The sequence below is a fragment of the Xiphophorus maculatus genome, chromosome 2 (genome assembly GCF_002775205.1).
Source record: "Xiphophorus maculatus strain JP 163 A chromosome 2, X_maculatus-5.0-male, whole genome shotgun sequence".
In the NCBI taxonomy this organism is placed as follows: Eukaryota; Metazoa; Chordata; class Actinopteri; order Cyprinodontiformes; family Poeciliidae; genus Xiphophorus; species Xiphophorus maculatus.
Genome location: NC_036444.1, coordinates 9,771,901 through 9,799,791, shown reverse-complemented (window position 1 = coordinate 9,799,791; position 27,891 = coordinate 9,771,901). Strand labels below are relative to the sequence as shown.

At 37.3% G+C, this 27,891-nt stretch overlaps 2 protein-coding genes across 4 annotated transcripts; one reads left to right on the top strand and one right to left on the bottom strand.

Annotated features, from left to right (window-relative positions):
- Positions 1-126: 126 nt before the first annotated feature.
- On the top strand, positions 127-17,652 carry alpk3 (alpha kinase 3). Of its 3 annotated transcripts, XM_023346573.1 has the most exons (15): positions 127-765; positions 1,010-1,320; positions 1,658-1,690; positions 1,980-2,101; positions 2,580-2,697; positions 3,810-5,112; positions 10,864-13,318; positions 13,518-13,665; positions 14,164-14,291; positions 14,369-14,404; positions 14,902-15,176; positions 15,248-15,336; positions 15,420-15,637; positions 15,734-15,782; positions 15,871-17,652. In XM_023346573.1, exons 2-15 carry the CDS (start codon positions 1,181-1,183, stop codon positions 16,187-16,189), a joined length of 5,433 nt encoding a protein of 1,810 aa, XP_023202341.1. In that variant the 5' UTR covers positions 127-765; positions 1,010-1,180; the 3' UTR covers positions 16,190-17,652. The 3 variants fall into 3 exon arrangements, with proteins under 3 accessions (XP_023202341.1, XP_023202356.1, XP_023202347.1); XM_023346588.1 differs by lacking the exon at positions 1,658-1,690; XM_023346579.1 differs by lacking the exon at positions 127-765 and having other exon boundaries at positions 779-1,320.
- Positions 17,648-26,044, bottom strand: LOC102219803 (sodium/nucleoside cotransporter 2-like). Its single transcript, XM_014468479.2, has 18 exons — positions 26,004-26,044; positions 25,682-25,761; positions 25,525-25,601; positions 24,479-24,570; positions 24,012-24,201; positions 23,749-23,890; positions 23,405-23,518; positions 22,725-22,799; positions 22,558-22,638; positions 22,375-22,455; positions 22,114-22,239; positions 20,601-20,731; positions 20,090-20,258; positions 19,772-19,969; positions 19,248-19,329; positions 19,038-19,136; positions 18,848-18,953; positions 17,648-18,740 (listed from the first exon to the last, which is right to left on the bottom strand). Coding segments are annotated over exons 1-18 (1,965 nt in total). The 5' UTR covers positions 26,005-26,044; the 3' UTR covers positions 17,648-18,619.
- Positions 26,045-27,891: the final 1,847 nt, after the last annotated feature.

The following is a 27,891-nucleotide window of genomic DNA, read 5'->3' as shown; positions in this document are numbered from 1 at the left end:
AATATGATTGTTTCAGGGTCAAAATGTGATATCACATTTTGACTGAAACAACCATATTTTTCAAGCTGTAGACATGCAGCAAAATGAATAATTCAAAATGTCCACACACCAAAGTAAAAAAAAAACGAAAACATAAAACAGAAATAATTTCAAATAGTTATATTTTTCTTGTCTACACTGAATTTAACCAATTCAAACACTTCACAGTGCCATGGACTAGAAATAGCTCTATGGGAAATATGTGTCCAACAACACCTCCTCTCAGGGTCATATGTATATATTTATTGAGCAATTCAGTTATTGACTGATTTATTATTTTTAAGTCCTTCTCTGGTAATCTCTCTTGATGCGAGCTTGTATGGCAGGTGTTGTCCTTCAGTGATTCCCGAGAAAGACTTTGGATGTAAGCTTTTAACTCGCAGCAGCTGCATTTTGAACCTTATTGCATTGACATGATCAAGTGTATATTTAATCCATTGCTTCAAGCCAGCAGAGTTGGATCCAAACAAAGCAATGACTTTTTTTCTTGATGACTTTCAATTAAAAGTGATCTCTATGACAAAGTGTATATGGTTATAACTTTTGGTTTTCATTTCTTTGTTTAGGCCAAAGCCTCGTTCTGGAAAATCTGATGTTCTCCTGCACCTATTTGTGGGCGTGCTATTAATAGGGCCCCCACTGGCAACACATGCATGTCTATGATAGGCGGTTACAGATTTTCCTCACACACTCTAGCCCCAAAGCAATACCGACAACCACTCAATGGTAAGCTGGATAGTCTAACCTTTTTCATAGAGACAAATGCTTTGGCTCTGCTTTTGTGACATGGAAGTCAATAGCTGATTTTATGTTTGTGCCTTAGCCACGAACAGTTCAACTTGATAGTGCATACTATTTATAACTCACTTCAATCTAAGAGCTTGCTTGGTCAAAGGACATTTAGTCTAAACTTTGTCTCTGAGTAAAAGGTTCTGTTAGTATTATAAACTTACTTTATTTTCACCCACAGGTCCTTCAGCTGAAGAGGATCTTTTTATTTCCCAGGGAACTTTTACATGGACAGCTCAGTTCATTTTGAGCCCCCCTTTTTCCCCTCCTTCATCGTATATTTTTTAACCACAGGTTTATATATCTGGGATTTTTTTCTATATATTTTTTTTGTTTATTGCCTTAGTGGACAATGACTTCCAGAAGGCCAATGACTCGCTCATTTTCTGGCAATGGGAGAACCAGCAGCTTCAGTGAAGAGGAAGGCAGCTCTTCCAACGGCCGATCTGAGAGCCGCAATACTTATCTGTCCAATGTTAGGCCTGAAAACAGGTAGGGGAACTTCTTTTATGATCCAAGTCTTTGTTTGCATTGCTGCTATCATGGTAGTCTCTGAGTCAGACGGGTCAAGTTAAACAATCACTAAGACCTGCAGAAAAAAATGTAGGTGGAAATGTAAATAAACAATGTTCAGCACAAGAATGTTATCATACTGAGTACCCAAAGTGGCTGATCCAAAAAAAGTTTCCGTTTTAAATTGCAAACTATCTTAGAGTTAAAGTGGTTCTTGTACCTTAAGAGGAGCGTAGTTACAACAGGCCAGGTGAGTTAAGATGATCCAGATTTTAATTATTCACTGACGCTCCTTCATTTGCCTCCTTCTGAATAGCTATTCAAGGTATTCTCACTACAGACCAGCGAGGTAATTCCCTATTTTAAAACATTCCTCCCGAGATCCCAACTAACATGTTAACCACAAAAACTGGTTTATCCCCAGAATGAAGCCAACGCGTTTTAACTGCCCAGTGTTCAGTTCAGTTGACACCTTTGTTTTGCTTGATCTCTCACATGTTTCTGTGTCACCTTTTTCCTTTTTACAACCTCGCCTCTACTAGACATTTTCATTAACATGTTGCTTAAGAGCACCCCATGAATGTACTGCACCGAGGTGGAGAGGACACTGACTCTAATGTGGCCGTGTTTCCTTCTAGGAGCACGCTGTGCAGTGTTATGGCTCAGCTGACTGAGGACATACAGCCATCTTTTGAGACCACGCTGAAATCTAAAGCTGTGTCAGAAAACTGCAATGTGAAATTCACCTGCGTTGTATCAGGTAGAGCCGCTTCCTCGTCTTGTCTTGTCAAAAACCAACAAGAAATTCTTGTTGGTTTTTGAGAAACTGAAACTTCTCAGGTTGAAGAGATCAATACACACAAAGACACAGGATGTGACTAATATGGAAACAAAGGGCAGGATTTAACTCCTTGGGCATTATATTAGATACTTCCGGAATTTAAGAGCACAATAGACTGGTTGGTTCTGGGTGTTTTTAACTGCAGGCAGATTGTTTGGGTGGGACCATCTGGCTGCAGCAGCTGTTAAGTGTTTGGCACATCAGCAACATGATGCAACAGACATGAAACATGCTGACTCTATTATTCATAGAGGCAATAATAAAGTAGATCCATGTTGAGTTTATTATGTTACCACGTAGCTTTTCAAGAGAATATGCTGCGTAGACAATTTCACATTTGTAATGCAGCACTTTGTGGTGTGAGGACTTTATTTATTTTTTTATTTTTTTAATATAGGTTACCCAGCCCCAGAACTGAAATGGTATAAGGATGACATGGAAATGGATCGCTACTGTGGACTCCCTAAATATGAAATCCACCGAAATGGGAAAACTCACACTCTTCATATTTACAAGTATGTCTAAGGAATTTGTCCAAATCATATAGCGTGCCAGTGAGTCTGATGTTTACATACACCCATCACTGCCATGAATCACATTTAATCCTGGGCTTTTAATAATGTGTTTCAATCATTCTTTTTCCTGGGTTGAATGATCAGACAACTGGCAGCTTGAATGAAATTAAAATGTTATATATGAATTTATATGTGTTATATAATGCACACAGGTATATATACAGTATATATATATATATAATTTAAATTGGCTGTTCTTTGGTCATCGTTTTAACATGATGACCAATAAAGAAGCTGCAAAAGTGATTCCCTGAAATTAGTTGTTGCCTGCATTAACAAGACCTTTGGGGAAAACTCTTATAGTCAGATGAGACAAAGATTGAGCTCTTTGATCCCTGTCACAAGAATTATTTGTAGGAGTCAAGGTGCCCCTCTTGACTCCTGTCCTTAGATTTGAAGCTTTCAAATCTAAGGACAGTGCCTCAGCTGTGAAGATTCGTGGTGGCATCTTGCAGGGGATCTGTTTGGGCTGCCAGTGAGACAGGAGCATGATACAGTTTATCATCTTCATCATCAAACCTTTGGCTTAAGAGTTGAAACTTATACACAAGTGGGTGTTCCAACAGGACAAGCTCAGAAGAGGCTTTGTAATGAATATAGTAGACTAACACCAAGCGTCTGGAACTGCCTCAACAAAATTACAAATATTTGGATTATACTGCCAATAACAGAAAACCAAATAATTTAAATGTGTTCTAATGTTTCTAATTAGAACAGTGGCCACTTATCAATCATGAAACATACCAGAAGTTTGTTGATGATTCTAGAAAGAGCTAGGTTTCTCCAGAACCCACTGACAGATATTTATCCAAATATTACTGGAGTTGTATGTCTTTGAAATGTTAGACTCAAAAAAATTAACAATAGGAGACCTAAATTCTGTTTTTAAAATGTATTAAAGCTGTTTATTGTCTCATCATTTCACCAAAAAAGAATGGGTTAAATGCACTGGATAAAGTCCAACACTAATGTGACATTAATGTTGTAATTCCTGCATTCAGAGTGATGCAATGACAAAGTCAGAATATAAGAACAGGATTTTCTTTTTTCAGCTGTACATTGGATGATGCAGCGATCTACCAGGTCTCAGCCAGCAATAGCAAAGGTATCGTCTCCTGCTCTGGAGTTTTGGAGGTCGGTACCATGAATGAGTACAAGATCCACCAGCGATTCTTTGCTAAACTCAAGCAGAAAGCAGAGAAGAAGAAAAGAGACATCGAGGAGAAAGGCAAGAAGGACAATAAAGAAAATATTAAGAAAGAAGAGCAGCAAAGTAGCCCAGAGCATCCATACAGGAAACGCTCTGTGCCACCACTGGAGGAGAAGCCAGTGGTGAACAACTCTGCCACAGCAGAGCAGCCTGGGGATGTAGCTCAATCAAAGGCACTTATTGCAGAGGGCAAAGATGCAGGAGACATCGCCTCTGTAAACAATTCTTTGGGGAAAGAAGAGTCAGCAGAAACATTGGCTAAAAAGAGAATAAAGATGTCAAATGGTGTAGATATTGGGGTCAACACCAACATTAGTAAAAGCCATATGATGGGGAACGGAGGTGAAAATTCATATGATGGCGGAATCAGTTTGGCACAGTTTTTGGCAGAGACTATTCAGACCCAGTCTGGTGAGGAAAGTCAGGAGGAGAAAGAGACGAGCATAGTTACTTTAAGAGATAATAAGGAAAATGATACTGAGGAGAAGTTGGAAGAGCAGAATGAGCAAGAATGCATAAGTGAGAAAAGGAGACAAGAGGAAATAGTGATAGACAAAGAAAATAAAAAGGAAAACCAACCAGAGGCAGCACACACAATAACTCACAGCAGACTCCAGAAGCCCAGTAGTTCAGAAGTCAAACATTGCAGCAAGGGTCAAAAGGATCATGACCAGCATAACATTCATACCTCCATATCCTCAATGCTGCACTCTGTTAAGGACTTCTTTTTTGGTAAGAGCAAGAAGGACTCTTACAATATCTCGCACACGGACAATGAAGATGAACATTTTGACCACTCAACAGTTCTCCCTGAACCAGGTATGCCTCCATCATTTCAGCTGCAAGCAGGGCATAGTTCTGAGGTCCTGGAAAATGATGTTGTACCAATGGAGACAGATAAGGCATCAGAACCCTCAGAAATTGTGAAACAACAAGCAGCACCAGCAGAACCTATTCAATTTAACTGTGAAGACACAGGTCTACTACAAGATCATAAACTGATTCCTGAGATCGTGAATGAATCTGCAGGAAAGAGAATAGAAGAGGCTAATGAGACTGTGGAGGCCATGGAGGAATCTACAGAGGCAGAGAGGAGCAGTCCAGTGGAGAAAAAGTCATTGTCTGGGTTTCAAGTTCAAGCTGAGGTAAGTAGGCAGTCTCTCTAGGCCGCTATCTGTCATTTCCAGATTAAGAAATGGTTTTATCAAACAAAGTTGAGCTACACCATGTTAATTTCTTAACATCAGGTAACCATAACATAGCATGCACATAGACATTTATGATCGTTTGCTATTTTCCTCTCACATGTGAAAAAGTTAGACAGTGCAATTACTTCATGGCATACAGTGTAATGTCACTGATATACTACAGATAACGTGAGTCATCTATGAGTGAGCAGAGTCGAGAGTTAGTGTGTGTGGGGGTGCGTGTGTGGAGAGTGGAATAGGGAAGTTATCACAAACTTGCTGTTGATGCATGTGGGGGTGGGGAATATTGGACATCAAAACTGCACAGTGCGAGACAGCAGGTGAAATATCTTCGATGTCGGCCTTTCTGATTGGAACACTGGTGCGTCAGAGATTATGATGAAACATGAACATCTGAAACGGCTCTTGCATTACTTTGCTTGGCAGATGGTTGGGCAGGTTCGGCAAGGAGTCGTAGAGAGTCTAGGGGCAGGTTCCAGCATGAAAGGAGGGCCATGTCACTGTGGTCAGATTCCTCGCTGACCCCCAACCACCTCCCTCTTTGGGTGTCCTAAAATAAACCTTTTCCTCATGCAGCCAAGAGGGTGGTGGTCGGCAGTTCTTTAGTCATCTTACTCTGCTCATTTGAGAATTGTTTCACTTCTGACGAAACATTGCTATATTTAAAGTTTGCTACGCTTGAAACACAATCACGCATGTTCTTGCTGAGCTTAAACCTTGGACTATACTCCATATCTGACTGTCTAAAAGTGTTGTGAAAACGTATGTGCCTTCATGCAGAATCTTATATTAATGGAAAAAAGGCATTGCAAACCAGTCTGGCTTTATGTGAAAAAATAATTGCCCTCTTGTTGTATCATGAATGAACATATCTTGGTTCTGTTTATCTAGCCACACCCAGAGCTGTAGAATCTAGAAATCACATAAAGAGAACTTACTAATCTAAGAAAGGAGGCTAAAAGAACTCAAAAAGCCCCAATCAAAAGAAATTCAAAAAAAGATGGTTACAAGCCTTTGGGACTCCAGGAAACCATAATATCCATGGAAGAGTTGCAAGACCAAAACCATTGCTGACCAAAAAGGCCACAAAGGCTTGCCTCACATTCCTAAAAGAAAAAAAATATCATGATGATCTTTTAAGAATTTTTTGTGGAAATCTGGTGACCCAAAATGTGGAACTTTTTGGAAGATGTCTGTTGAGTTACATCTTGCATAAACTAGACCAGGATCTCTGCATAGATTTTGCATATTGTTCCTGTGCACTCAAAGGTTCTCTCTGGGTATTCTGGTTTCCTATCATAGTCCAAAAAATATGCATTTAGGTATAAGCATAAAATGCATATTTTATGCTTATATTTGTTATGGTTGTTTTTCCTATGTATCAATATAAATAACTAGCAGTTGTTGCTGCAATGGATGGCATAAACAGTGACTAGGTTTAAGTGGCAATTATTTTTTCATAAATGCCATTTTCTTCATAAATTCAATCATCATTGGGCGTGCCATGGTGGCGTAGGGGTTAGCGCGACCCATGTTTGGAGGCCTTGAGTCCTCGACATGGCTGTTGCAGATTTGACTCCCGGACCAGACGATATTTGCCGCATGTCTTCATCCCTCTCCTTCCCCCTTTCCTGTCAGCCTACTTTCATATAAGGGACACTAGAGCCCACAAAAGACCCCCTGGAAGGGTAAAAAAAAAAAAATTTAATCATCATTATGAATTTACTTTTTGTCTCACTCAGGCTCCTTAGGTTATCTGTGTCCTGTGAGGGAACTGAAGTAAATGTGTTTATTCGCACATCTGTAAAGTTTGTAGCATACGACTTCTATGATTGTGTCATCGGAGAGAGTTAAGTGGTTTTTTTCTCAAATGGCTGTTGCAGTTATTTATACAGCAGTGTCAAAGCACTTAATTTGTACTGAATGTGACACCAGTTCCCATTCCACAGAAAGCAGTCACTTCTTGTTTTCCTCATAGTCACTGTGAGCCAAGCATGTTGTCACGAGGAAACACTTGGCTGCTGGATGCCTTCTGTATAAAACTGAAACATGTGAACATGTGCATAGATTTTGCATATTGTTCCTGTGCACTCAAAGGTTCTCTCTGGGTAATGTGGTTTCCTATCATAGTCCAAAAAATATGCATTTAGGTATAAGCTTGCAGGAATGGTTGTTTTTCCTATGTATCAATATAAATAACTAGCAGTTGTTGCTGCAATGGATGGCATAAACAGTGACTAGGTTTAAGTGGCAGTTATTTTTTCATAAATGGCATTTTCTTCATAAATTCAATCATCATTGGGCGTGCCATGGTGGCGTAGGGGATAGCGCGACCCATGTTTGGAGGCCTTGAGTCCTCGACGCGGCTGTCGCGGATTTGACTCCCGGACCAGACGATATTTGCCGCATGTCTTCATCCCTCTCCTTCCCCCTTTCCTGTCAGCCTACTTTCATATAAGGGACACTAGAGACCACAAAAGACCCCCTGGAGTGGTAAAAAAAAAAAATGTAATCATCATTATGAATTTACTTTTTGTCTCACTCAGGCTCCTTAGGTTATCTGTCTCCTGTGAAAAAGGGAACTGAAGTAAATATGTTTATTTGCACGTCTATAAAGTTTTTAGCATACGACTTCTATGATTGTGTCATCGGAGAGAGTTAAGTGTTTTTTTTCGCAAATGGCTGTTGCAGTTATTTATACAGCAATGTCAATGCACTTAATTTGTACTGAATGTGACACCAGTTCCCTTTCCACAGAAAGCAGTCACTTCTTGTTTTCCTCATAGTCACTGTGAGCCAAGCATGTTGTCACGAGGAAACACGTGGCTGCTGGATGCCTTCTGTATAAAACTGAAACATGTGAACACCACAAGCAGGAACACCGAAAGCATTAAAAGACGATTATGTATGTTGATGTTTAAAGTGTTACATGTGTTTCACCAGTAAGTCATTTAATGTTTGTCTATCATAGGTTATGTTACACAACCTAGTGACAGCAAAAAAAATATCTGTCAGCAGATTTTTTGTTTTTTGTTTTTACACAGATTTGTCATTCTTTCACTGCACAGTACTTTGTGTAAACAGCACACCTTTGCCTACAATGTGGGGAATTCCTGTGTCTGACTTAATTGAGCACGCAAGGACTTCTAAACTCTGCTGCAGTTCTTTTGGGGGTGGTGTTTGTGTTTTGTTTTGTTTGAATTTTTTGTAGTTAGAGCTGTGGACCTTTGATTAATGATTAAAAGTAGTTGGAGTAAACAAAAACTTCTGAATCCAGACTTCTAGACATGCTATTGGACCTTTCCGTATGTACACACGTTTGGTTTCAGCTACCTTACATGTGACATGAGGTCAGTGTCCTAAAATAAACTGACATCTTATAAAACTGAATACTTTATTGACTTGAAAGTCATTTTTTTGTTCTCATCATTGTTTAATAACTGATCAGCTTTATTAAATGACCAAAGAGTTTTGCCTGTCTGCTTGGCTGTATATGATGGCATTGTAATACGAAGTCTGCCAGGAACTGTCAGTGTCAATGCTTCTGTTGATTTACAACAGAAATACTTGTCTGGGTCTAAATGTGTCACACTGTCAAAGGTCAATGCTGTAAGTTCTTTTTAATGAGCTTCTTAAAAATATTATGATCCCACAACTTGGCTCAGAAATGTTTTAAAGAAGGTGTCTGTTTACCACCTATGCATCTATACAGCATAAGTAAGCTGTTTCAAAATATGTTCATATTTCTTCAAAAATCCAGTCTCATTGTCATAATAACTTAATATTAAGAAGTTATTCTTCTTAATATGAAGAATAACTTGATTAACTTTCTATGAAGCTATCATAATCCTATTTAAAAATAAAGAATCATGAAATATATGGGATTAAGAACATTAAATTAAGCAACAGCCATTAAAAATAATTAGGAACTAGTAATTAATGAAGACAATAATTAAGTCTTAAATCTTACGAAGATTATATTATATTAAGAAAACCACAATACAAATATAAAAACAAGACACTGCTACCCTAATTACTAATTTAATGACATGCAACTACAAATTACAGTAGTTGATGTTTTGTGACAAGGAATTGAACAAATAAAAATGTTATCTAAACTCACTAAAGATTTGACATTTGTAAATATCTTATTGGTCTCTCAGGAGCCTGAAGAAAAGCATTTTCTGGTCTAATTTTAAGTTTTATCCCTATTTTATTCTGAGAGTGAAAAGGAAAATGAACCAAGATTAGGAACCAGCTTTGCTCTGTCAGCTTTTTCACCACTAACATAAAACTGAAGAGTACTTAACTTTTGCAGGACCACGTGTGCTGTCTCTTACTGAACAAGCTTGTAGAGCTGCATCTGTGGTTAACACCTATGTCTTTCTCTGAAAGTCAACATTTTCATCAGAAGCACTTTTTTATCTTAGGTAATCCTAATACCAGCAGGCTGAATGTTCTGTTCCAATTTCTTAGATGGCCAGCTTCCTCAATTTGAATCACGTATGTAATATTGCTTAAAAATAGTACAAAGTAATGCTGAGCACAAATCCAAGTAGTGAAGAAAAAGCTTGACTACTTGCTGGAGCTGTATGCAAACATAAGCAAATGTAGCAGCATACTATGCGAAGAAAAACAATGATCACAATGCAATATAAAGTGTTTATCAGAGGTCTTTGTCCCAGTGGGATAAACCTTTTTGGGATGAGTTCAAACTGAGCTGCTCACTAAGATTCTAAGGTTCTTAGGTGAGGGAGACATCACAAGCCAGTCAGGGGAAGACCCAGAGTACTGAGACAGCTATGCAACACTAAACACATTTTTTTCTATGGATTTTCATATTTTTCAAAGACATTATTCTCTATTCTGGAGGTGCTTTAATGTCAACAGTGATTGTTTCATTTTAAGCAGACCACGGTTTGTTTCTTGAAATATCCTGAGTCATTTGGGCAGGTGTGAAAGAGCACCTGCCCACCCTAAGAGAGGCAGTGATTATGTATTTACTAGAAACATAAAGCTGACTTATGACTTTTTTTGCATTGATTTTTCATACATGTAATCATTGAGACCTTAACATATCTCTCTGCATACATTAAAGCAAGTTGTTTGGATTTTGGAGAAACCTCAGAGAATTCATAAATGTAAAGCTTGAATGCACTGCCTTATACACTGTTTATTTAGAGGAGAAAAGTCTTTTTTTTTTTTTTACTTTAACATCAGTACAACTTTTCTATCCTTGTTGTCTCTGAGAGATCTTTCATCCATACTGCAAAAACTGCAGATCTTTCCATTTTCTTACAAACAAACATTGCTGATGATGTTTTTCTTGTCCTGCTTTTGATTTGACCTGACCTTTTTTTTAATCTGCTACCTGTTGGCTGCCACCCACTAACTGGTTTTGTCTAAACTAGCCAAATAATATGGGTAATATCCTAAGAACCTCTAATATATTTACACTAATATATTTAAAAAAATAAAAAAAATACATATTTATTATTAGCCCTATAGGCAGTTAGGACATTTTGAAGAGACTGAGAAAAAACAGGTCTTGCATGCATGTAATATAGTAGGTGTTTGTATGTAGTGCAGCAAGCAAATTCTGTTTCAAAACTATTTTTAGGCTATGTGAAAGACTACTGGAGGGGATGTAGAATTAATAATATTACTTTTTATTTCATGTTCTAACAGGAAGGAAAGAAAAACTCAGAAATAGTTTCAACCATAGAAGAAGAGCTACCACAAGATCAGGGGACAGGTCGACCGCTTGTTCTTCAAAAGCCTAATCCAGATTCTGGAAGAGATGACTCTTTATCTCAAAAAGATAAAGAATACTCCCTTCTACCCCCCCTTCTTAAGGTAGAAGATTACTGCACATTACCTCAAAGTGTTATCTCATTAACAGAAAACCATAACCCTGGAGTAGCACTTATGGAAACTTTAGAAAAGGAGGAGGCCAGTGTTCTTAATGTGGACAAAGAAATGCCTGACATTCAAGAGTATCACTCCTCCCACAGGCTATCTAAGGAAGAGAAAGCTGAAGTGAAATCAAACAAACAACCCTGCTTGAATATAAACAAATCTGAGATTACAAATATATCATTCTGTTTTCCAGAAGACAAAATCAAGCAGTGTGAATCTGAAACACCGAATAGGGTGCTGCCTGCTCTTCCTGCCACGGTAGCTTACAGTGCAGAGAAAGATCATCTAAAAGAAGAGGCCAAACGCTCTTCGCTAATTCAGGAAGCTAATGTTGCATATCCGCCCTCTGAAGTCCCACAATGTTTAGAAATGGGTGACCTAAAAAGTCAACGTGAGCAAGCCACTGTGGTTGAGGAAATCGCAGAAGACCACCAACGTAAAACCCTACCCAGTTTAAATTTCAAGGAGATGTGTGAGGTAAAAGAGAAATACAGTTCTGCCTCACGGGATGATGTGAAAATGAATTGGTGCAACAGCCTAAAAACACAAGAGCAATTGTCTCTACAAGTTGATAATAGAGAAGTGAGGAGTGAAAGTTCACAGCTAGAGTCAATAAAAGACACGATACTGAATGATGAAGAGTTGAGCAAACCAAAGACACTTGTAGTAACAGAAGACAATGCAAACAGCACTTATGTTCTAGAGGAACACAGTAAAGCTTCTTATTCAAAAAGCAATGACTTAGCTTGGAGTGCAGAGCATGATTGTAGCACGGTAAATATCCCATCAGTCCAAATATCTACCACTGAAGACATCCCAGATATTAAACTGCCTATGCCAGAGATGAACATGAGCGAAGAATTTATAATTCCAACCATCAATACAATGGAACCTGATCTGAAAGAGTGCACTCTGCCTCTAAGTATTTTGGTTCAAAACAAGCCAGGCTTAAATGATTTGCAAAAACATGATGAAACTCATGAGTCAAAGACAGGAATCCAAGAACAGAGAGAGGCTGATTTCCCAGGCACAATCCCCACGCAGAGAGGAATGCAGCATACTGATGACCTCTCACCTACAGAAAAGTTAAAGGAAGTTGCTCAAGAAATGGACGAACACCAAAGCAGTGCACAGCTCCCTCTCATGGAATGTGCTTCAATTCCTGTTATAAATGTTTCCTGCAGTGATGATCTTGAGAGTAATACATTGAGTATCAGCAGTGGAGGTGGGACAGAAAATGAGGCTTTCGAAACTCAAACAGAGACTCTGTTTGTGGTTCCACCAATATCAGTCTCTTGTCATGAAAGCGGAGCTGAGCTTAAACCGCCTGCTCCCACCAAGACGACAGAAACCGAAACTTCAGCTGACACGCCAAGGGGAACAAAGCAAGGTGTAACTGAAAACCTGAGTGAGAAGCCAGAAATACCTAAAAGAAAAAAATACTTAAAGGAAATCTCTGATAAGAGCCTAAAAGAGAACACACCAAGTATGGTTGGTGAAACTCCAATGTTAAAAGTTGGTGGCAGTATGCCAACTTTTAGTAAACCAACAGATGACAATATTGTTCCTGAAGCACTGAAGCAAAAGTCCCCAAAAGATGGCAAAAGAGAGAGTTCTGTTGAGGATTTTCTAAAAAACAGACCATCTGTTGAAAGACTAAGCTCCAAGCCCCCAACATACCCATCTTTAAGTCCATCCAGTCTACGCAAATTTATGTCCAAAGCAGCTCCAGAGTTGGACAACGAGACTACAGCCAACGTCCCTGCAATCTCTGTGGAAGATCGACAAAGCGACAAGGCAGATGAAGATTTCAGCGGGGGGTCGACGCCAACATCATCTCTCTCCTGTGAGAGCAGCCCTCGGCTTAAGCGCCGGGACAGCCTGACACTTATACGTTCTGCCACCCCTGAGGAGTTGGCCTCTGGAGCACGACGCAAAATCTTTATCCCAAAAAGAGAAGAAGAATTGGAGGGAGCAGTGTTTAGTGTGCTAGAGGGCAAGAAGGAAAGTCCCTATATGTCACCAAGCCAGGCTCGCAGAGCTGCGTTGCTACAAGCCTCCACGGGACAGAAGACTCCACCAATGGAGAGGCGCTCTCCACTGATGAGTCGCAGAAAGGCTACATTGGAAGTGCCAAAGGTTGTGGAAGAGACTCCCACCATAGAACCAACCAGCACTAAGGTAGAGGAAAAACCAGCTGGAAAGAAGACAGATCCTTTGAAAGGTAAACAATCAATAATTTTCATTCATAATTTTGTCCTATGATTTAAGAAATAGGTAATGCTATCTAGGAAGAACTTTAGGTCAACTTGTTTTTCAGAATTTAACATTCAATAAAATATGTCCTGGGAAGGAAATCCCCAATAAGTTCTTCACATACTTTTACAGTGTTTATTGATTTTAAGTACACTGTTTCTCACCAGCTCCCCAAGTTATCCGCAAGATCAGAGGAGAGCCCTTCCCAGATGCTTCTGGACACCTGAAGCTGTGGTGTCAGTTCTTCAATGTGCTTAGTGACTCCACCATTAAGTGGTTCAAGGATGAGGAAGAAATACTAGAGATGAAGAGAAGGTAACCCCCCCCCCCCCCCCCCCCCCCCCCCCACAGATGTTTCACCAAAGATCAAACCACAAACATTTTTAGACATACTAAAAATAAATTAAAGACATAAACTAAATTATATTTACATGATGCGATCTTTGACAACCAAAAGCTGGACAAGTTGTAAAATCAAGACAATTAGGAAATAAGTATTATTTGGACCCCCATCCCCATGGTCCTCTGTCATTCTCATATTTTCACTGCAGAGTTGACCAGCTCATGTGACTGTGAATCCCACAGCCATGGCACAGAGGGGCGATTCTCTGGCTAGACACATAAACTGTAATATGACACAATATTTTCCCATCTCATGGGTGCATTATAAGGTCTATATATGTGCTACTGGTTGCTGTGTCAGCAGACTGCTTCCACATAACGTGACTTCCTTACTTAGAGTGACACCTTGTGGATTTTTGATGAATTTGAATGTAAATCTAACGAGGCTCTCATTTCGTTTTTCTCTCTTAGTGGAGGAGATGAAAGCCAAGTAGCTCTGGCAGTTGTGCATGCATCAAGCCAAGACTGTGGAGTATATGGGTGTTCAATCAGTAATGAATATGGGACCGACACAACTGACTTTTTGCTCAGTGAAGAAAGTAAGAAAAGCAATCAATTGATTAAATTATATAATTCAATTTAATTTAAAATATTTTTTGTCCTTTTTTTTTTGCAGTTCTGTCTGAATTCTTACTCAAGGAGGACTTGGAAGGTACTTTTCATTGCTTCTTAAATCTAGAAAAAAACACATTATTGTTTTTTTTTAACCTAACCCTGCTTTAAGCCCACCTGTGTTCCTCCTTGGTCTTCATGAGGCTGTTGATTCACTAATGTCCTCCAACAAACTTCTGTGGCTCTAACAGAGGGTCACAGATGTTTATACTGAGATCAAAATACATACAGGGGGGACTCAGTTTACTAAAAATATAACTACAGAATTTTATTGTCTACTGGGTTTCATTTAGGTGTAGTCAAGTAGAAGGGGGTGACTAGAAATAGCCTAAACTCTTTTCAGATTTGGATTTGTAAAAGATTTTTTAAAACAATATATCCTTTTCCAGTCACTGAATAATTATCAAACACTTTGGTTTATTAAATAAAATCCCAGTAAAATACATTGATGCATTGTTGTTGTGTTGAGACAAAACGTTGAAACACTGAATAGATTTGCAAGGGACAATAAAGCATTCCTCTATATATTTTCTCCAGTTGGAGAGGAGATCGAGATGACCCCACTGGTGTTCACCAAAGGCCTGGCAGACAGCGGCACTTGGGGGGAAAAGTACTTTGGTCGCCTTTTTACCGAGACTGTCCACATTGGGGAGGGCTGCACTCACAAAGCCAGCAGGGTGAAGGTTATCTATGGCCTTGATCCCATCTTTGAGTCCGGAAGCACCTGTATCATTAAAGTTCGAAATCCCATCGCTTACGGGACCAAACAGGAGAGCACCCTTGCAGAGAGAAATTTGGACATTGCAAAGCAAGTGAGTGCAATTCAAATTGCAATGTGACAAATCTAAGCAAAATATGGTAAACAACTTTTTTTTTTTTAAAGGAGTGTAAAGTCCAAGACATGATCCGAGAATACTGTAAAATATTTGCAGCTGAAGCGAGAGTAAATGAAAACTTCGGCTTTTCATTAGAGTAAGTACTGCTTGTACAACTGAAGTATAAAACTATAATACGCTACTTTTGATAACCCTAGTAACATATCTTGGTTCTTACAGAGTTATCCCTCGGTATCTAATTCACCGCCCTGCAAACTCTGTGCCATATGCCACAGTGGAGACTGATCTTACAGGAGACTTTGGGAAATATTGTACCATAGATCTCAAAGGCAAGCTGTTTTCACAAAACATTTCAGAGCTGGATCAGAAATGCTGCACCTTCCAGCATTGGATCCATCAGTGGACACATGGAAATTTGCTGGTCACTCAACTGGAAGGTAAGCCACACATATAAGTTATTAAGGAAAAAGTGATCAATTATGTAATTTGTGATTAATGCAAAGAGATTTATTGATATTCTTTTATTTTTGTAGGCGTTGAAACAAAAATTACAAATATTAAAGTTGCCACCAAGTCGAAAGGGTTTGTATCTCCCTCTCAATATGCAGATGTTTCTGATTGTTTGCTTCAAAATCAAAATGCAAAACCAGATTTGCCTCCCGTGTTTCAGATATCAAGGACTAACTGAATGTGGCTCCCCGGAAGTATTTGACCAGTTCGTGATGTATCATCAATGCAACTACTACTGTGGACTTCTTGGGCTTCGAGCGCTTAAAACAGATCTGCAACAACCGGCCAAGCTAAAGGGCTCCAGAAGCCCCCTGCTCAACCGAAAGCTAGGCTCCAACAGCCCACAGTTGCAGAAAAAAGGGCAAAGCCCACAGATGTCTAGAAAGACCAACGTTAGCCCAAAAGTAGCCAGGAAAGCTCAAGAAACAGATAATAATAACTCAGATGAGAAACAAAAGCCCGCAGAAGGTCTTTCCTGAGGTAGGAAATAAGACTTTCATTTGATTCCATCATGACGAATCATGAGATATGCGACCCATCTCTAGTTCCAGGCTTAAAAAGACAAGGACCCTAAAGAGTAAAAGCTTAGCACACCAAAGGTTATTAAATCCTGCTTATGAAGAAAATTGGGAATCCCCTAAATATCTCAACGTTGAAGATAATCCTTTCCTTTATTTCATAAGTCAAAAGTGCAATACAACTAAATCTTTTCAAGAAAACTATTGTAACCATTAAAGTAAATATTTTTCAGCTTCCCAAGAGTCTTAGCTTCTTAGTGAGTGGAAAGAATAGTGTCTCCAAGCAAACTCTGCCAAATAATACAAAGGAAAAATCAACAAAGAGGTATTTAAAATTAAAAGTTTAAGTTGTACTGTACCTGACCGCAGCCACTGAATGTGTATGTATTATTACTGAGTGTGTACATCTGTGATGTAGATTATATATAAAAAAAAAATATTAGTACACTTAAAGCTGCCATTGCATCTTGTTTAATTTCTTTAAACACCAAAGTCCAACACACGGTGTGGAAAAGCAGCATGAAACACTAAAGGTTTCATTGGGCACTTTGCTTTTGGTTTTATAATTACTATATATATATATGTGTGTATATATATATATATATATATAGTCTATTTATTACAAGTCAGTATGTTTCATCACTTTTTGCAGAATTTGAGGTCATGTTTTTGTAAATTGATCTGCAAATCAATATGTTTGAATGTAAAACAATCCCAGTGAATGTTCAGAAAATCATATTTTCCACATTTATGAGGACTGCTGTGAAAGATTTATGAAATGTGTTGAAATAAATCCACATTTCATTGTGATAGCACAATTGTTTTAACAAAATCCCTGGTATGTTGTTGCAATTAAAGCAGAATTTATGAATTTTTACAAATCATTATCTGTAGTGCCAATAGGTGTAAAAAGGTGCTGTATTAGCTTAACTTGTGAACTGTAGCTGAATAATAAAGTAGCAACAAAATAGCAGGAATAATTTTTAAGAATCCTTTGATTCCTTTTCCTGCATTTTATCTTAAACAATAAGATTGAGTAGAAAAGGAAAGCTAGAAATCTGACCAATTTTTAACAAAAGCCTTTTCTGTAGAATTGACATAAAAAACAGAAATGTTCAGGAATTTCTGGAATGGGTTCAGTGCTAATGATTAATGAAGTATTTCTTCATACTGCATGAATCTGTAATACTGCCAGAAAGCACAACAATTGGGGAAATTTTTTAAATGAGGCAAAAGATTGCTTTTATGTGTACATATAAAGGACAAAATCTAACATCTGTGTGAAGAAAAGTGACATATTCTTGAGGGGAAAGATGTAGAAAACTGACTGTTTGCACTGAGTGCTCTCTTAGGTATCTTACAGAATGTCAGCTGATGTATTTTTTTCTTTTTTAAATAAATGCATAAAATCATATCAAATCCAAGCATTAGTTTTATTTACAAATCTTTTCAGAAGTTCATATTCAACTTTGCAATTATCAGCAGTATTGAAATTTGCTACACACTTTAATTCAACCTTTTTACATTCACCAAAGTTTGGATTTAATAAATTATTGAAGCAAAATAAGTGCTTCACTTGTGTTAAATAAATTAAATTACAGCAAATTTAATTAAAAAAAAGATCAAAAAATATTTCCTATGTCAAATATTAAAACCTTTACATTTTCTATTCCTACTACTATATATATATATATATATATATACACTTGCATAGAAAGAAGCTGGGCTACATGCAGAAAATAAAAAGAATCCAAATACATTTGCTAATTACTAGTTGAAATTAGGCATGTTTTGGTAATCAGACTCTTATCAGAAACCCTGTAATAAAAAACTAACTGAACAAACAAAACAATAAAATACTAAATAAGGGGTTATTTGATCTTTTTATGCTTTTAAGATTATTCTAAGATTATTCTTAATAATATGAAAAGTCAGACCAATTTTTCTTTTGTCTTTGCCAGAGATGTACTTTTATATGTGTTTAAAAATGAACAGAAAATCAAGCTGATATAACTTTCTCTTTTTGACAACAAAAAGAAAAACTACTTGCATTGTAATTTAACACTTTTAAAGAAACTAACATTACCACTTTTTTCACATTTCTTTTCATGCCCTTGACAGATGTACGTATATTTTCCCTTTTGAAAGAAAACATCTACTCAACTAAAAATAATACGAACCTGCCTAATACAGATCCACACAAAATGCCTTCTAACAGTTTTGATCTTTTTGGCATAATGTTTGAATTACAGTTGCCTCTTCATCAACAGGTGGAACTCACAAAGATTATTATTTATTTACTTCTTTTTTTTTTACTATAGGAAGTTTAGCAGCTTTAAAAGGCTGCAAGTGCAAACTTCATGAGGATTTTTTTCTTTGTGCTGGTCATGTCTACATGCAACCTGACACATCATTAATGTTACAACACTGGCAACAGTTTGACAAAAATATTGTGACATTTTGAACAGTATTCCAAGGTTCCTCAAACCAGATGGTGCCATTGTTTATGGTGCTGCAAAACAAATTAGAAATGTAAGAACAAATCTGATGTATCATACAACCTTTTTTTATTGCACAGTTATCATAAAGAACTACATAAATAAAAATAGAAATGTGTACCTTTCAAATAAGTCTTGGCAGCACTTTTTAATATTTTCATCAGTATCAGCGAAGGGAGACGTTTTAAACAACTGCACACAGTCAAGTGGGGGAACAAAGAGGAGTCCTGAAAAGCAAAGTTACATCTGGTCTATTACATTGCCTTGAAACAGACTCTGAAATTGCACAAAAACAAATTTTTGACTTTTACCAGCAATGCAAGCGTTGACTAGAGACGTACAAGTCCCAGTGATCATGGCTCTCACCACCAGAGCTGAGATGTCTCTTCTTTTTGGTGGGCATATGGCAGCTATAAGAATAACGTGTGAAAAGGAAAGAAAGGAAAATATTACTGTAACAAAGACTCAATTATGGGTTTAAAAAAAACAACAACATGATAATGTAAAACAAAGATACTCACACAAGCCTCCAATCACAATGCCGAGTGAGCTGAAATTGGCAAATCCACAGAGAGCATAAGTTGTAATTATCTCCGAACGAACCTGAAACAAGAGAATCATGTTTTTTTCTGTTGGGTTTTTTTTTGGCGCTTGAACATTATTTTCCTTCTGTTTTTTGCCCTATGTTCTTAGAAATGCATTCAAATCAAGGAAATGCTTTTTCTCAACAATTCTCTGTCAGAGTATTGTGTCTGCTGAACAACAGTCAATTCAGTAGTTTTCAACATCAATATTTAGACCCAAACATAATTTATCTACATTAAAAAGCTTTTTATATTGGTTTATGTAATGCTACAAGAATTTTGGCTTCTCATTAGCTATAAATTACAATTATCAAAATTAACAGAAATAAACGCTTGAAGTACAGTATGTCACTATATGTAAAGTTAAAATTACATAATATATGGATTTTACTTGTTGAAATAAATTACTAAAATAAATTAACTTCTGATATAATTTATTAAGTTACACCTGTAATACTTACAGATATCCACATTCTTTTGCCTCCAATCACTTCATCAAGTCCATTGAGTCTGTTACTCTTCAGATCCGACAGCTTCTGATAAGCGACAAACTCATTGAGGAAGAGCTTTGTACCAATAAGCTCAGCCACGGTGAAACTCTCATCATATGGTATTCCCATCATGAAGGTGATGGGCATGAACACATATGAGCAAATTAACTGCAAACAGCAACAAAGAAATAATTAAATTTATACCTGATTGCTTGCACCTTTTTTTTTTAAATTACTAAATTATATTGCAATAATTAACTGTAAAGTAGCAAATTTAGCTTCTGTTACCTCAAAGGTGATTTCAGGATATCCGACCATACCTCCAAGCCAACTCAACGCGCTATTTATGAAGCCCAGGATAGCAAGAAATGCTATGAGATTAGCTGCAATGTTAGCAACAAGGCCTATAGATGCAGATGCACCGCTGCTAGCAGCCTCCAAAATGTTCTGTTCATCTCTACAAAGATAAATAAATTGTAAAACAATTTTACACACAAAGCAAACAACTAAATCAGTGCTGTGAAAAAAATATTTGCACCTTTATTTTGTGTGTTTTTACACCTAAATGTTTTAGATAGTCAAAAAAAAGATAAGAAAAACAATTCATTCTGATCAAAGATATCTCAGAATCAGAATATTCTGTTAGTTTTCCAGTGATGTTCACTTTATCATTAAAGTTAAAGAGGTAACCCTTGTTGGTAATAATCGGGTTTGGGTGTGGCTCAAGACTGCATGATTTACTAACAGTGATGATTACTGTTTCACAACACAATAGAATGCTCTGAAAGTGCAAACTCACCCAGCAGCCACTTTGATGTTCTTTTCTGAATTAAACTGACTCTCTTCTGTCTCGGGATAGGACAGCTTAGACATAGCCAAAGCACATGGTGCAGCCATCACAGAGGCCGATATCAACGAAGACGCGTCAATCTGAAAAAGATTAAGTTTGCATATACTCAACATGTTTTCCCCAGGTTTTGCTACGTTTTGCTAAATTTAAGAACATTTCGGCAGATTAGTTTTAATATTTCACATATACTGACATCAGCAAATTCCAGTCTTTGTTTTCTAAATATTACACATTGTCAGCATTTTTCTCATGTTCAATAAAATTTTAAAAGATAGATTGCATAAAACCTGTACCTTCTTTATAGGACACATGTTGTTATGTTCAGAAAGTGATGGTAGGTTTGCATATGTAAAGTTTAGTTTGAAGTCTTTTAAATCATCTCCCAGTATGTTGCAGCAAATTTGAACAGTAGAGACAAATCAGAATTCCTTTTATTGTCATTGTGCAAGAAAGAAAGCGCAACACATCATCAAAACTGCTTCAATGTGGTTCAGTCTTAATATAAACTTAGCAGGCAGGAACACAGAGTTCTGCTCTTTTAAGTTTATTTCCACAGAAGAACTTATCTTTACAAGCCTCCTCTGGGGAGGAGAGAATACTTTGTACAGCACAAAAAGATTTTCTATGGTTCATGAAAGTTCTGATCTTTCATAAAACATGAAAGTTTATGTTAACCTTTTCGAGTTTTTTTGCACCTACTGAGTTTATTGTAATCTTTTGAAGTCAGTTTTTATCATTGACATGTTGTAGGTCAACTACAACCCCTGCCAGCCCAGAATACTCCCAATTTGTGCACAGGGAGTTGGGAGTACTCTGCTTAAGGCAACAAAGACCAATCAAGATTATAATGATCATAGTATGACCTTCATATTTTCTTACCATTGTCAGAATGTCGATGTAATATTATTTTTGGGAATTTTAAAGGTGTATTTAACTAGTTCTTTTCCTTTGTGAAGTGATGATAAAACCAATAAATCCAATGAGGTTGAAAATCAAGAATCTGGTGTTGAAGATTTTTTCTTTCAACTCAGGCTTGGACACAGCCTCAGTGTGTCCAAACAACACTGCAGCAACCAAGACTCTAACCTACAATGAAGTGAAAGAGGTTTCAGCATCAGCGCCACCGTCCAGGGTCAAGGGCCCTGGACGTAATATTGTGTAATGTGCACCACGACTTTTGGCGTACAAGCTGCCTTCATTTTGTTTAAATTAATTACCTGAACATGCCTTTTATGAATTTACATTTGTATATTTTCATTCACTCTCTACTTCCTTTATATTTTACGTTTTATTACTATGAACTAGCGCCCTTTTGTATAGAAAATACATTCCAAATATCTTATGGGCAACAGATTAAAGGGTTGTTTTTCTTTTTTTTTTTTAAATGAGAACAGGTGGAACATTTTAATTTGATACCTGCCTGTGCCTGTAATATGCTGGCATGTGAAGAACTTTATCTCACCCCAAATGAGATGAACGCCCCCATGACGCTGCCTGCAATAGTGGCAAAACCACCAGTCATAACAGCATGGATCTCTGATTTGGTCATGTCCTTCAAATAGGGTCGAATCAGCAGCGGAGCTTCAGTCTAATGCAAAAACATAAACAGTAATTAGGCATATTTAAAAACTTCAGCTTTTTTCTACACTTGATATCATTCTTGATTTGCTTGCCAAACTAAAAATATTTCCTTTAAAGTGATGCAAAATGATGAAGGGCATACCTGCCCAACAAATATGTTTCCTGCCACGCTTAAGGTCTCAGTGGGCGAGGTTCCCAGCGTTATCTGCATAGCCCATGAGATCTGCATGGACAAAAACACATGGCTTCGAGTTACAGTACATTATAGCACACACACACAGAGACCTACAGAAATATGTGTGATGCTTTAAGAGACATTTTTTACCTTTAAAATGAGCCACTGCATTGCACCCAGAAAGTAAAGGACAGACATAATGCTGCTGAAGAACACAATGATGGGTAAAGCCTGATAGGAAAGTCATAAATTAGTTCAGTACATTCAGCACTTGGTACTTAAAGTGCTCATATTTTTGAGTTTTCCTACACACTCACTTGAAAGGCAAAAATGTTGCCAATCAGGTCACCGAAAACAAACGATGATCCCTCTTTGGTGTAGTCAAGGAAAATCTGTGATCATATGGTGCACAAATGAAAGAAAGGTAATAAAAGAAACAGGGGTAAATTATTTAAAATTGTTATTAACTTTATAAGTACATGCAGGGAGATGACAAGTAGTTGTTCTGTTTTATCACATGAAGTTAATTTACAACTTTGTAGATACTTGGAGCACACTTTAAAAAGTAATTAGGAGGCACGTGTGTACTCATATTCTGCTGACTTAGGCCTGGATGCTCAATAAAATTGCTGAAGATAAGAGTGTATGTAGATTCACTTAGTTAAATATTACATCACTAACTCTGTTTATCATATAAAGAAAGCATGTAGTAGAGAGAAACATGTTTTGAGAATAGAATAATCTCTGTCACTCAGTGGGAAAATTGTAGAGAAATAGAAGCGCACATATGGACATATTAAAAAACTAAAAAAATGAATACTTTTATTATTACTGATATAATGTAGATATTCATATTATTTAAAAATGTTGTTTGTTTATAATATATACTGTTCTTTATAAAGCTGAAGCCTATTTGTGAATGTACAACAACAAAAAATGGTATTGTTTCTATATTTTCTTTAATGGACTCATTTAATCCACAAAAACAAAGTCATACCTGCACTTGTTTTCCAAGCCAATCGAAGGCTACAAGACCTGGTTGGGTTCTTATAATGAACAGTCCAATACAGAACTGCAGTCCCAGACCCCAAAACACTGGCCTCCATGAGATCTACAAAAACAAAGCTGTTATCTTTATCACTTTATTGGGGCATGTTCATTCACTTAATACAGGGAGGCACTTCAGCTGAATCATTAAATCACGAGAGCAACCAAGCTTAGTGATATCCAAGGTCTCTGTGAAACAGAAAACGTGACTGATAGAAGCCATGCATGTTTTAAAAGAGTTGTAAAGGACTATTCATCGTTGATTAGAGCCGGTGCGTGCCTAAGGGAACTCACCATTGCCCTGTGAGCCGAGAAGAGGAATAGAAGCACGATAAACATGCACACACCTCCGAATGAGATCAGCTGCTCGGGACGTTTGCGTGTGTCTAAAGCAAGCCACACCACAAGCAGGCCCACGACTGCTAGGATGAAAACCCTGCCAGACACAAAAGAGCAACATGCATTAGATGTTTAACATGTGCCATCGTTTAGGGGGCTGCTTTAACACAGAATACATTACATACATACATACAATTAAAGATGTTAAAACTATTCACCATTTTAGCCATTTCAGGTTGGATTTGAAGCATCGAACTGCGGGTTTGAAACACCGGCTGATGCTTTTCCCCTTGTGCTTCTTCACAAGTTCGTATGATACAGCAGCAATTGCCAGACAAGTTAGGACTACGAGAGCAATGGCCCTCTGGAAATTCAGCACACAGGCGGCAATAAAGTACGCCACATATCCTGCAGGGAAGAGTACAAAATAAGTTACTTGTAATAACTGAACCAAACAAAAACATGTGCATAAGTCCTTACTGCACTAGTTTTCAAACTTTTTTTCTATTACAAGTACCACATAAGTGATTCCAAACACCACCGAACTATTAAATATTTTTAAAATAGTACAATAGCAGGACTTGGAATTATTTAGTTTGTTGTAGAACCACTTCCACCAATGGTACTTTTATCACATTGTCTTACCGAATAAATCTCTGCTAAATGAATAGACTTGGTTTATTACCTGCTCCAAGTATGCCCAGCACAATGTACTTAAAGATTTTGGAGTGATCCTTGATGTAATGTTCTGTGGCATCAATTGGCTTGGAAATCTTACTGAAAGATTAAGCAAAAAAACAAACTAAAAATACAAGCATGTTACATTTTCTTTAATGCTTTCTATCAGTAAAACTTTCTTCAGTGATTGAAGTTTTCGTGATTTGGATGTACAGTGAACCCTCGTTTTTCGCGGGGGTTACGTTCCAAAAAGGGGAAATCCGCGAAGTAGTAACCATTATTTTTTTATAATTAGGCTATTATACAATGAAATACTCCATAATACATTGAAACCAAAGAGCAAAACTTTTTTACAGGCCCAAACATTTGTTTAACAAATAAAAAGTAGCCTACTGTATAAACTTTTTTTTTTTTTTTTTTTTTTTTACAAATAACTACTGTACTGTAAAATAATAATTTTAATAGTGACTCGCGTGTATTTCACTGCTCTTCTGACTGAGCCGCTGCATCCTGACTCCGCTCTGTAGCGTTTTTTTTTGTTTTTTTTGTTTTGTTTTTCTTCTTCTAAAGCAGGTGTGTTTTTTCGAGAGAAGAACATAGTTGTCGGTAGTAGCGGTCGCTCTTTTTTCTTCTGGGCAAAAAGATTCTTATAAACCGACATGCCACCATCGATTATGTAAAATTTGGCAAGCTGTTTTACGTACGTGTACATATTAAACCGCAACGTTGTTTATACACTAGGATCTAGGTAGAGAAGAAGCGGAGAGACTGTTTAGCCAATCAGAAAGCACAACACAATGCACTACGCAAATCCGTGAAAGGTGAACCACGAAATAGCGAGGGTTCACTGTACTGCAATTAACACTTCATGTTGAATGAGGCAATAGCAGTGCAGAAATGCTGTTCAGATTTTTTTTATACGGACAGCCACATGCTAAAGGTGTAAACTAGACTTCCTGGGCATAATAAACATTTACATCCAGGAGGACTCTCTAATTACAAAACAGTTTCTATGTTTCCAACACAAAACTTAAATTTCATAATCGGACAAACCTGAGGTATGATCCTAGTTTCTTTCCTGATTTTACAGGCTGACTTTTGATGCTGTTTGTGTCAGTAGTTTTCTCCTCCTAGCAAGATAAAGGCATTTTATGAAAGCAAAAGGAATACGGTGCTACTTTCTTTGACTGATAATGAAATAAATACTTACCAAAACTTCAAAAGCATGGTTGTCGATGCCATCTTCAGGGTTTTGGCTTAGATTTTTAAGCTTGACACTGTTTTCGTCCACTGAAAAACATAATCATTGTTTACTTCTACCCAGCAGCCAATGTGAAAAGCAGCTTCAACTTGCAAACAAACAAGAATGCTTTTTTTAGGCCGAGCCTCTGGGAACTCTACGAGATAAAGCAGTTTTAAAAAAAAAAAAGCCTACAAAGTCCTTAGGGTTATCATACAACCCCCAAAAAAGCCAGGTGAAAATATTCAAAATACATAGTTTAATTCAAAGAAAAGTAGAGCTAATGGCTTACTTTCTGTGTCCTCCCAAACCGAGCTGTCAAATGCTGGACTGTAAAACACACCTCCAGGAAATATACTCTGCCCTGGAAGCATGTTATTATTAATTAACAGGCATGATTTCCTTTCTCCTTTTTTACAGCTTTTTTAGGAGGTGAGAGTCAGAGGTTAGAATCAGCGTCACTTGGCGAAAATGACAGAATGGAGCTTACAAAACAACACATGATTGCACATCATGCTGACTGTGTTTTTAACTGGCCAAATTACTAAAATAATAAATGATAAGATGAAAAGCAAATGATGAATCATGGGAAGTTGTTATTTTTTTCAACTTTTCAACTTTTGAAGGAGTAGTTTGAAGGGACACACCCATGACACACTATTGACTGTAAAGACTTTTTGGGGGGTGATAAAAAGAGTATAAATGCCATTAGGTTCTTAAATAAATCTATTACAGTTTTATTACCTGAAATACAACATTTAGAGAAACATTTACTCTCCTATTTTTAGGGAATGCCAGAAGATTATTGGAAGTATCCTGCCTGTGATTCAAGTGTGTCTGCACTCTATAACAAAACCATACATAATAAGAACAGGTAAAAAATTGAAAACACTGGAATGAAATGACTGAAACAAGAAGTAGCAACATTACTTGTCTGCTGACTTGAATAAATTGCAGCAGTCTGTAACAAACCTTCAGCATGCTTTGATTTTTTTCATTTGTTAACAATCATAAACTTCAGTGTATTTTTTTATGAGTTTTTGTAGTCATTCAAAAATAATACAAATCTGTGAAGTGGATGGAAGGTACTCCCAAAGTAAAAATCTGAAAGGTGTGGCATGCATTTGCATTGAGCCTCTTTTACACTTTATTCCACAATTGTTTTATTTCACCTATTAATAAAATAGTGTCCACCTGTTGGTAATTTTACTTCAGTAATTCAGAGATTTGATTTATTGATGGAAAACTAACTTGAGCACATCATGCCCCATGTGAAACATGGTAGTGGCAGCATCTTGCTATGGATGTTTTTTCTTAGTGAGAGGGAAACAGAAAATGGATGGAACTAAACAAATGCTAAGGAACACATATTATAGACTTGAGAGTGGGATAGATATTTGCCCACCAGCAGGACAATAACTCTAAACATGCAGCCAGTGTTACAATGTAATGGTTGATCAATGCAATGGTTCCCAAAGTGAGGGGCGCGCACCTTAGGGGGGGCGCAGTGCCATTGCATGGGGAAGCATTATGGATGAATGGAAAAAAAAAAACAGTTACACAAAAGTGTTTCACTGTAAAGATTGTTTGTAGTGTGTTTTGTTGCAACCTGATGTGTGAAATAAACTTCAGTGGAGTTTGAAAACAAAATATGTGTATAGGTTTATGTCTGGTTGAACGATGTGTGTGCCCAGTTGATTTTACTTTTCTTTTTTGGGGGGGATTTTATTGTAATTCCTAGGGGGGGCCAGGAAATCTTTGGGAACCTCTGGGGGGCCCAGAAGAAAATCTTTGGATCAATGCATATTTGTGTGTTAGAATGACCTCGACCAAAATCTGACTGAGAGTTTTTAAGGTAAAGATGGATGTTCACTGACATCTTGTGTTCAATCCGACTGAGCTTGAGCTATTTTGGGAAAGAATGTCAGCCTGTAGAAGAACAAAGCCGGTAAAGACACAACTTAAAAAACTATTACAACAAGGATCTGAATACAACTTCACATCACACTTTTCAGATTGTTATTCTCTGTAAATTTTGCAGAACAATTTTGGTCAAAAAATAAATAAATGAAAGTTACAAAAACATTTCTTCCACTTCACAATTGAGTGCTACTTTTTGTAGGTCCATCACATAAAAACACAGTAAAGGTTTATAGCTGTTAATTAGTAAAAAAAAACGA

Excerpts from the sequence above, each read along its gene's own strand:
- alpk3 (XM_023346573.1), top strand. The coding sequence starts at position 1,181 with ATGACTTCCAGAAGGCCAATGACTCGCTCATTTTCTGGCAATGGGAGA. Across the intron at positions 2,698-3,809 it reads CACACTCTTCATATTTACAA|CTGTACATTGGATGATGCAG; the intron begins GTATGTCTAAGG and ends TTCTTTTTTCAG. Across the intron at positions 15,638-15,733 it reads GCTGGTCACTCAACTGGAAG|GCGTTGAAACAAAAATTACA; the intron begins GTAAGCCACACA and ends TTATTTTTGTAG.
- LOC102219803 (XM_014468479.2), bottom strand. Across the intron at positions 20,732-22,113 it reads GGGCGTTCATCTCATTTGGG|ATTGACGCGTCTTCGTTGAT; the intron begins GTGAGATAAAGT and ends AATCTTTTTCAG. Across the intron at positions 19,330-19,771 it reads GCAAAAGAATGTGGATATCT|GTTCGTTCGGAGATAATTAC; the intron begins GTAAGTATTACA and ends CTCTTGTTTCAG.